Source organism: Myotis myotis, unplaced genomic scaffold, assembly GCF_014108235.1.
Source record: "Myotis myotis isolate mMyoMyo1 unplaced genomic scaffold, mMyoMyo1.p scaffold_m19_p_1, whole genome shotgun sequence".
Classification (NCBI taxonomy): domain Eukaryota; kingdom Metazoa; phylum Chordata; class Mammalia; order Chiroptera; family Vespertilionidae; genus Myotis; species Myotis myotis.
Window position 1 is genome coordinate 106,256,766 of NW_023416313.1, and position 9,551 is coordinate 106,266,316.

General features: G+C 40.1%; 1 protein-coding gene across 8 annotated transcripts in view; it reads left to right on the forward strand.

Moving 5' to 3' along the window:
* TOGARAM1 (TOG array regulator of axonemal microtubules 1) overlaps nt 1–2,424 on the forward strand; it is a 137,686-nt gene extending 135,262 nt beyond the window's left edge. For 5 of the 8 annotated variants that reach the window (XM_036346787.1, XM_036346763.1, XM_036346779.1 and 2 more), the window contains one exon: nt 47–1,192. In XM_036346787.1, coding sequence (XP_036202680.1) covers nt 47–300 — 254 coding nt within the window. In that variant the 3' untranslated portion in view covers nt 301–1,192. Of the gene's footprint in view, nt 1–46; nt 1,193–2,410 lie in introns of those variants that run through there. The other 3 variants (XM_036346798.1, XM_036346790.1, XM_036346793.1) reach the window with 3 other exon arrangements.
* Nucleotides 2,425–9,551: the final 7,127 nt, after the last annotated feature.

Sequence of the window (9,551 nt, forward strand, 5' to 3'; positions counted from 1 at the left end):
AATTTATTTTTTAAACCTTATGATTTATCATATTTTTATATTTCAGATATTGTTATGGAACTCTATCAAAGGAAGCCCTTTGCCACAGAACAGAAAGTGTTGGTTGTTTTATGGCACCTCTTAGGGAACATGACAAATAGTGGCTCTCTGCCTGGAGCTGGAGGAAATATACGAGTAGCCACAGCTAAATTGTCAAAAGCACTTTTTGCACAGATGGGCCAGAATCTGTTAAATCAGGCTGCATCTCAACCACCACATATTAAAAAGAGTTTAGAGGAATTACTCAATATGACAATTTGAAATGAATTAGAAATCTTTCATGAAATATGGTATGATGAACAAAAGTGTTTACATGATGACAAATGGAGCTTTTTTAAAGTTACATTTTCAGTGCCTGCACTTCTAATCCAGTAAATTAAGTCAATGGCTATTTTTATTTGCAGCCTATGAGTACACATCTGACCTCTATCAACCCTATCACATGTCCCATCACACAAAAACCTAAAATAATTAATATAACTTAATATTCATTAAAATACGAGGAACATGAAGTGAATCCAATTTTAATATTTTTGAGAAAAGTCCTGCTCGTTTGCACTATTCTATAGAAATCGCAATTTGTTGCCCTATATGTACAATTAGATTTGTAATTAAAAATATACTTTTTATTATGTAATCATGTTCTGCTATGTCTCCTTACTCAGCCTTATTTTATGAAGTGGAAGAAAAGTCATTGAACTATGTTATCACAAAGTTTTGTGTACTATTTGTGAAAAATATGTATTCTCAAATCAGTCTGCTAATATGATTGTGCAGTATTAGCTTGTTTTTGCTGTTTTGTGTTAATGTGATATATTTACTTACCACTTGGGTTTAATCATCTACATAATTGTGAAATTTAACAAATTATAATAAAGCATGATGACCAAAGTTTTAGAAGACATTTAAACATTTTAAATGCACGTTTAAGAAAACGTGTTGAATGTAACTTCCCTATTTTTTGTGCAAACACTAAATTATATTTCTATATGTCCTAACATTTATAAAGGTGTTAATTTGCTGTCCAGTTGTATAATTCTCAAAAATAGTGCCAGATTGTCTGTAGCTTTTCTCAGAATTCTTGGACTACAAGTACTGTATGCATCTTAAAAAAGAAAAGGATTGTTATAAAATAAAAGGATTTATTTCTGTAGGTTTGTGAAAGGTGTCCTATTTTTCCAACTCCCGTATATGTTAAAATGGCAAAATATATATATATTATAATGTTGACCTATTTCTACTGCCTGAATTATAGTAGCTTTACAGGAAAGTAGCTGTGTGACCTTGAGTAAGTCACTTGCTAAATCTAGACCTCAGATTTCTCATTTCTAAAATGTGAGGGTGGACTAGATGATCTTTAAGGTTCTATCTTGTTCTACAATTCTATAATTCTGGGTTCTTCCATTCTCTTTTACTTCTTATGTCACTGACCAGTTTTTAAACGTATTTGGCTGCTTTATAAATTGTGATTTTTTTTGGCCCTGGTCAGTGTTCTCAGTGGTTAGAGCATTGGCCCTTGGACCAAAGGGTCACAGATTTGGTTGCTCATCAAGAGCATATACCTGGGTTGCAGGTTTGATCCCGGCCCTGGTCAGGGTGCATGCAGAAGGCAACCAATCGATGTGTGACTCTCTTGCATCAATGTTTCTCTCTCCCTCCGTCCCTACCTCCCTCCCTCCCTTCCACTCTCTAAAAACCAATGGAAAAAAAATCCTTGGGTAAAGATTATTAAAAAATGGGTTTGCCTTTTTTTTTTTTTTTTTTTATTAATCCGTGACTTAAAAAAAAAAAAATGTTTTTAATGCCATTTGAAGCTAAGCTGAAAGGAAAGTAAAAACTTACTTTATTTATATGCACTGTTTTATAGTTACAAACATACTTTTAAAATACTTTCTCTTTTCTTTAAGTGTATTTTATGTTCTTATAATTCAGGTTTGAAGTTGGCAAACTTTTTCTGTAAGGGACCAGAAAGTAAATAATTTTGGCTTTGTAAGTCACAGACAAATTGTAGCATATTCTTTGTTTTTGTTTGTTTTACAACCCTTTAAAAAGTATAAAACACATTCTTAACTCAGAACAAACAAAAATAGGCCTCTGGCATAGCTTGCAACACCTGGTTTAGACCCTTTAACCTAAGTTATAAAACTGAATGCATCATTAAATTTGCTTCAACCCTTTATGATATGTGTCATTGACACTATAATTACAGATTCCAGACTTTATTAATTTTGACTACTGACCTGTGTCATTGCAAATGTGTCTACTAAGTTTACATTGATTGATTGTTGATAAGGTAAAGTTTAAGTTTTAAAGGCAAAAGACCATTTCTCTATAAGCAGACCCATTGTTTTATTTTTAAAAATACATGGAGAGAGAACCAAGATGGCGGCATAGGTTAACGCTGGAGTTTGCTGCTTTGAACAACTACTTCAAAAGTGAAACCAAAAAACGGAAGGGACATCACCCAGAACCACAGGAACGCTGCCTGAGTGGAAGTCCTACAACTAGGAGGAAAGAGAAACGCATACGGACACTCAGAAGAGGCGCAGTGCTGAAGTCAAATTCTGAGGTGCGGAGTGCGTGGAGCGGGCTGGCGGCGGAGGGCGCGGTTGGCGTTTTCAATCGGGAGGGAGTCGCAGACTCTGAGCTCCAGATCCGGGCGAGTCTTTAGGGACCCAGACTCAAACGGGAGAAGCGGGACTGTCTGGCTTCGGTCAGAGCGAGTGCAGCTTTCTCTCTGAGCTTTGCTGGGACTCAGAGAGGCAGAGCCCCTGGGGACAGGACTGAGAGCCGCCATAACTGCTCTCTCCGGCCCACCCTGTTGATCCTGTGCGACCCGCCCCGCCCAAGCCCTGCACACAGGCATTTGCCGGATAGCCTCAGGCAAACGCCAGATTAGCACCTCCCTAGAGGACAGAAGTTCTCTCACTGCTGACACAGCTGATTCTCATAGCCACTTGGCCTGGAGGTCAAACCCTCCCTGGAATTAGCTACAACAATCAAGATTTAACTATAAGACTGTGAACAAAGACCACTAGGGGGTGCACCAAGGAAGCATAACAAAATGCGGAGACAAAGAAACAGGACAAAATTGTCAATGGAAGATATAGAGTTCAGAACCACACTTTTAAGGTCTCTCAAGAACTGTTTAGAAGCCATCGATAATCTTAATGAGATCTACAAGAAAACTAATAAGACCCTCGATCTTATATTGGGGAACCAACTAGAAATTAAGCATACACGGACTGAAATAACGAATATTATACAGACTTCCGACAGCAGACCAGAGGAGCGCAAGAATCAAGTCAATGATTTGAAATGCGAGGAAGCAAAAAACACCCAACCGGAAAAGCAAAATGAAAAAAGAATCCAAAAATGCGAGGATAGTGTAAGGAGCCTCTGGGACAGCTTCAAGCGTACCAACATCAGAATTATAGGGGTGCCAGAAGATGAGAGAGAGCAAGATATTGAAAACCTATTTGAAGAAATAATGACAGAAAACTTCCCCCACCTGGTGAAAGAAATGGACTTACAGGTCCAAGAAGCGCGGAGAACCCCAAACAAAAGGAATCCAAAGAGGACCACACCAAGACACATCATAATTAAAATGCCAAGAGCAAAAGATAAAGAGAGAATCTTAAAAACAGCAAGAGAAAGAAACTCAGTTACCTACAAGGGAATACCCATACGACTGTCAGCTGATTTCTCAACAGAAACTTTGCAGGCCAGAAGGGAGTGGCAAGAAATATTCAAAGTGATGAATACCAAGAACCTACAACCAAGATTACTTTATCCAGCAAAGCTATCATTCAGAATTGAAGGTCAGATAAAGAGCTTCACAGATAAGGAAAAGCTAAAGGAGTTCATCACCACCAAACCAGGATTATATGAAATGCTGAAAGGTATCCTTTAAGAAGGGGAAGAGGAAGAAAAAGGTAAAGATACAAATTATGAACAACAAATATGCATCTATCAACAAGTGAATCTAAGAATCAAGTGAATAAATAATCTGATGAACAGAATAAACTGTTGATTATAATAGAATCAGGGACATAGAAAGGGAATGGACTGACTATTCCTGGGGGGGAAAGGGGTGTGGGAGATGCGGGAAGAGACTGGACAAAAATCGTGCACCTATGGATGAGGACAGTGGGTGGGGAGTGAGGGCGGAGGGTGGGGCGGGAACTGGGAGGAGGGGAGTTATGGGGGGGAAAAAAAGAGGAACAAATGTAATAATCTGAACAATAAAGATTTAATTAAAAAAAAAACAAAAAAAAAAAAAAAAACTTTAAAAAAAAAAAAAAAAATACATGGAGACATTTTATTATTTCTTGTTGTTGTTAATCCTCACCTGAGGATATTTTTCCATTGATTGACCCTAATGGAGGAATGTGTTCTGCATCCCTAATTGACCCTAATGGAGGAATGACTGGGAACAACCGGTCGCTATGACATGCACTGATTACCAGGGGGCAGACGCTCAATGCAGGAGCTGCCCCCTGGTGGTCAGTGTGCTTCCACAGGGGGAGCTCTGCTCAGCCACAAGCCAGGCTTAGGGTTATGAGTGCAGCAGTGGTGGTGGTGGGAATCCCTAAAAGAGTGGTGAATCCCTAAAAGAGTGTGTTGGAGGGAGAGACAGAGAGAAAGAAACATCCATTGTTGCCTCCTGCACACACGGGGGTCAAGCCTGCAACCAAGGTATATGCCCTTGACTGGAATCGAACCCGGGACTCTTCAACCCACAGGCTGACACTCTATCCACTGAGCCAAACTGGCTAGGGCTGACCTATTATTTTAAATAGATATAGTTTGAACTTAGTATTGAAGAAAGTACAGTAAATATAATCACTACTAGTAAATGGAGACTTTACTTCACATAATCTTTGTGTTTTCTCTCCTTTTTTAATTTACTGATTTTTTAGAGAGACAAAGGATCAGAAAGAGACAAGAGAGGCATCAATTTATTACTCCACATTTTTATGCATTCATTGGTTGATTCTTATATGTGCCCTGAACAGAGAGTGAACCCGTGACCTTGGTGTATCGGAATGATGCTCTAACCAACTGAGTGCCAGTGTTTTCTCTTATTATAAAGAAAACTAGAGGCCCGGTGCATGAAAATTCATGCATTTGGGGAGGTCCCTCGGCCAGGCCTGCACCCTCTCGCAGTCCAGGATCCCTCGGGGGATGTCCACCTGCTGGCGGGCCTAAGCTGGCAGTCAGACATCCCTCTGGCAGCCTGGGAGCCTTCAGGAGATGTCCACCTGCCAGGGGCAAGCAGGCCTAAGCTGTTAGTCGGACATCCTTAGCGCTGCTGAGGAGGCCAGAGAGGCTCCCACCACCACCACTGCTGCACTCATAACCCTCAGCCTGGCTTGTGGCTGAGCAGAGCTCCCCCTGTGGAAGCACACTGACCACCAGGGGGCAGCTCCTGCATTGAGCGTCTGCCCCCTAGTAATCAGTGCATGTCATAGCAACCGGTTGTTCCCAGTCATGCCTCCATTAGGGTCAATTTGCATATTACCCTTTTATTATATAGGATAGTAATAATGTAATATAGTTCCAGGCCTAAAAGAGTTCTCTATTTTAAGTAACTTCTTGATATTGAGTACTTAGAAGTCTTGCACTCTATGAACAAGAATTATTATCAGTTTGGAAATTAACAAAGAATTGAAGTCCAGCTAGTGTGGCTCAGTGGTTGAACATCGACCTATGAACCAAGAAGTCCACAGTTCGATTCCCGGTCAGGACACATGCCCAGGTTGTAGACTCAGTCTCCAGTGGGGCATGTAGGAGGCAGCCAATCAATGGTTCTCTCTCATCATTGATGTTCGTTTTTTTTAATATATTTTATTATTATTTTTTTTTACAGAGAGGAAGGGAGAGGGACAGAGAGCCAGAAACACCGATGAGAGAAACATCAATCAGCTGCCTCCTGCACACCCCCCACAGGTGATGTGCCAGCAACCAAGGTACATGACCCCGACGAATCGAACCCGGGACCCCTCAGTCCACAGGCCGATGCTCTATCCACTGAGCCAAACCGGTTAGGGCTCATCATTGATGTTTCTAACTCTCTCTTCCTTTCCCTTCCTCTGTGAAATCAATAAAAATATTTTTTTAAAAAAAAATTGAAATCTGATCACTGTTTGAAAGAACTAAAGGAAAGCTGAAGGCCTGAATAAATTGGAATAAAAGGATGGGATTTTTTGTTTGTGGTTTTATAAAATTATTTTTTATTAATTTTTAGAGAGGAAGGGAGATGGGGGAGAAAAAGAGAAAAGTCCATGTCAGAGCAAAAATCAGTGTCTTCTGCACGCCCCACAGGGATGGAGCTGGCAACCAGGGCATGTGCCCTGACCAGGAATTGAACCAGCAACCTTCTGGTGCACAGGGCAACACCCAACCACACCAGCCAGGGCTAAATGATTTTTTTTTTTTTTACAAGCAGTGATAATTATAAAAATCTAATCCCTCTAACACTGCAACTAAAATTAAGAGGGGGGAAAAAGCATTTCAATGGAATATTTTACTCAATTGAAGTCATGTCATTTAGTAATGAGTATGTGAAATACTTTCATCACAGGACAATGTTCATAATGTGTTAAAGCGGGGGGTGGGGGAGAGCCTAACTAAAAAATAAGTACAGTGTCTCCATCAAATATATATGCACCCAGAAAATAAAACTAGAGCTATACGTATACACCAACATATTAATGGTGGTAAACCATTGGTGAAGAAGTTTTTCCAGTGTACTATTCTGAAATTTCTAATTTTTCAGAAATAAGCAACATGTATTGCTTATGTAAAAATTTAAATTACAGTAAATGAAGGTAAGCTGAAAATAAAGAATATGAAGAGAAAAAATACGGGCCAAAAGAGAGACAGTAGTGAATATCTAAAGTGCTAGAGGAGGTAGACAGTGATATGACCAGAAGGGAGATGAGTGAGGGAAGCAAGTAATTATAAAGGTAAAGAGCATAAGACTTTGATTCAGAAAGCATGGATTTAGAAACCAATTTTATTATTATCTGTCAAATCTTATATATATCCTGGAGTTATTATGGCATACCAAATTAAAATGGGATTATGTATAAGAAAATATTTTTAAACCTCAAATTCCTACAAAAGTCATTTATTCCCAGCAGCAAATGAAGATGAAAGATGAGCAGAAACCCTACAGAAATCTTTAGTGCTAGGATAAGCTAAGCCTACTTATTTCATTGCTAGTTATCTGGTTGAATATGTCAAGCAAAGGCAAAATCAATTAAGCACTATAGTATTATTAATCATTGATAGTCTCATAGTGTGTACTGTAAAAGAGAATTTAAACTCTTAACTCAAACTTCTCTGGGCAGAACAATGGGCCAACCCAATACTTAAAAGGGCATTGAAGTAAATTACAGATTTAGCAAAGTAGTGGTTAAAAAAATACTAGAGTGTGGAAGGGGTAAGACATCATTATGTAAAATTGAAGGCAGGATGATCTGTTGGTACCCAACTATGACCAATTTTGAATGGACCAGTTTTTTTTCTTCTTTACCACTATGCCTGGAATATGGTCTATATTGGGAGCTAAATAAATAATACTTGAATAAAATGGTGAATGATGTATAATTTTGAAATTTATTCTGGAGATAGAAAAAAATGTTTTCAAGATTGGAAGTAGTGTATTGAAAATAACCAGTGGCAGAGTGGTAGTTGGATGGATGGAAGGAGAAAAAGATGTAGGCAGGGAAATCAATTTGGAAACATGGATCTAAAACCTACCTGTACAAATGGATTTCATCAAAGGTTCTAGCCTAAAGCATTGATAACGTCTGTTTGTGCAATGTGCTGAAAAAGACTGTGAGGTTACATCAAATTCCAATAGGAGTATAGTAATTTACTAGCTAGGCTCTGAGCTAAACTCTATATAGTACGGTCTAAACTATAGAAGTAGTGGAAATTAAAGCAATGTACCTGGAAGGTATTCTGGTGGTAGGACTGAACTGAATTGATGACACACTTAGATCAGGAGAATAAAGGAGTCAACATTTAAATTTGTAATAATAGTGAGTTTCTCTATTGAGGTTTTATTCTTTATTTAGGAAAGAAGGCCCTTCCTGTGTACTTCTGCCTACATCTCCTGGGACATGCTTAGATTCAAGGGAGGCTGGGAAATTGAGTATTTAATTCCTTGTCTTAATAGTATAGGAAGATAATAGGAAGGTAGTAGGAATGGATGTGAGTGATCCAACCTACAATCTGTCGTATTCTAAAACTCCACTCTGTCTGATGGCATTCTATGCCTTAAAGACATGATATTAGTTTAGAACCAGTGTCCAATAAATTCTCAAAAGTAAGCACATTTTTCCCAGTGCAAAGTTGCTTTAAGAAGTAGCTCTTAAAGGTCTAAAGGTCTCATGAAAAAAATAAAAAATAAATCTATATATATATATAAAAGCATAATATGCAAATCAACTGGACGGCAGAATGACTGGTCGCTATGATATGCACTGACCACTGAAGGCAGAAGCTCAACTTGGGAGCTGCCACCAGCCCACAAGCCCCGATGGCCTGATTGGGGCCTGCCGGCCAACCTCTCGGTCCTTCTCCCTAGACAGCAGGCTCTGATCACCCAATGGGGAACAGGGAACTCGGGGTGGGTGGCAGCGGATGTGGGCAGCACCAGGCTAAGGCGGGTGCGAGCGAGAGGGCCCCCAATCACCCCACCAGTCTCCCCACACACAGAGGACGACCAGCGTCAGTAGCGGGGGGGGGGGGGGGGGGCAGAGGGGGGAGCAGGGCCGGCTGCCAGCAGCAGGGAAAGATTGGCCTTGATCCCAGGCCAGGCCTAGGGACCCTACCCGTGCACAAATTCGTGCACCAGGCCTCTAGTAGATAGATAGATAGATAGATAGATAGATAGATAGATAGATAGATAGATAGATGATAGATAGATGATAGATAAATGTCTAAAAGTCTCTGGAGGAATAGGAGGAATAGTCATAGTGAGAGTACTGTAGAATCCTTCTCTAGGGTTATTTGCCCTCATCTTATTTCAAGATGTCCTAGGAAGTAGCTGAGAGATTGTGGTTCCCTTCACTAGAATGGAGGGATATTTAAAATAAAAAATGAGTATTTTACTCATCTGGTTTAGAACTATGATCAATTAGGTATTACTAAATATCCCTGCTGGTCACACCACCCAATTACCACAAGGTCCTGCTCCCTATTCATAATCATGCCTCTTTTGCCTCTGATAATTGAGTTCCCTGCCACCTAGGAATCTGTATCACCATTGAAATCATGGCAGCTATATCAACTGTAGCATCCCCAGCCAAAGAGAACAACCACAAGTACTTTTCAAAGATGCTGATTCTCCCTGCACCTGTGTATTGCTTAGCCCTAGCCAGTTTGGCTCAGTGGATAGAGCCTCAGCCTGGGGACCAAAGGGTCCCAGGTTCGATTCTGATCAAGGGCATGTACCTCGGTTGCAGGTTCCTCCCCAGCCCAGGACCTGGTCAGGG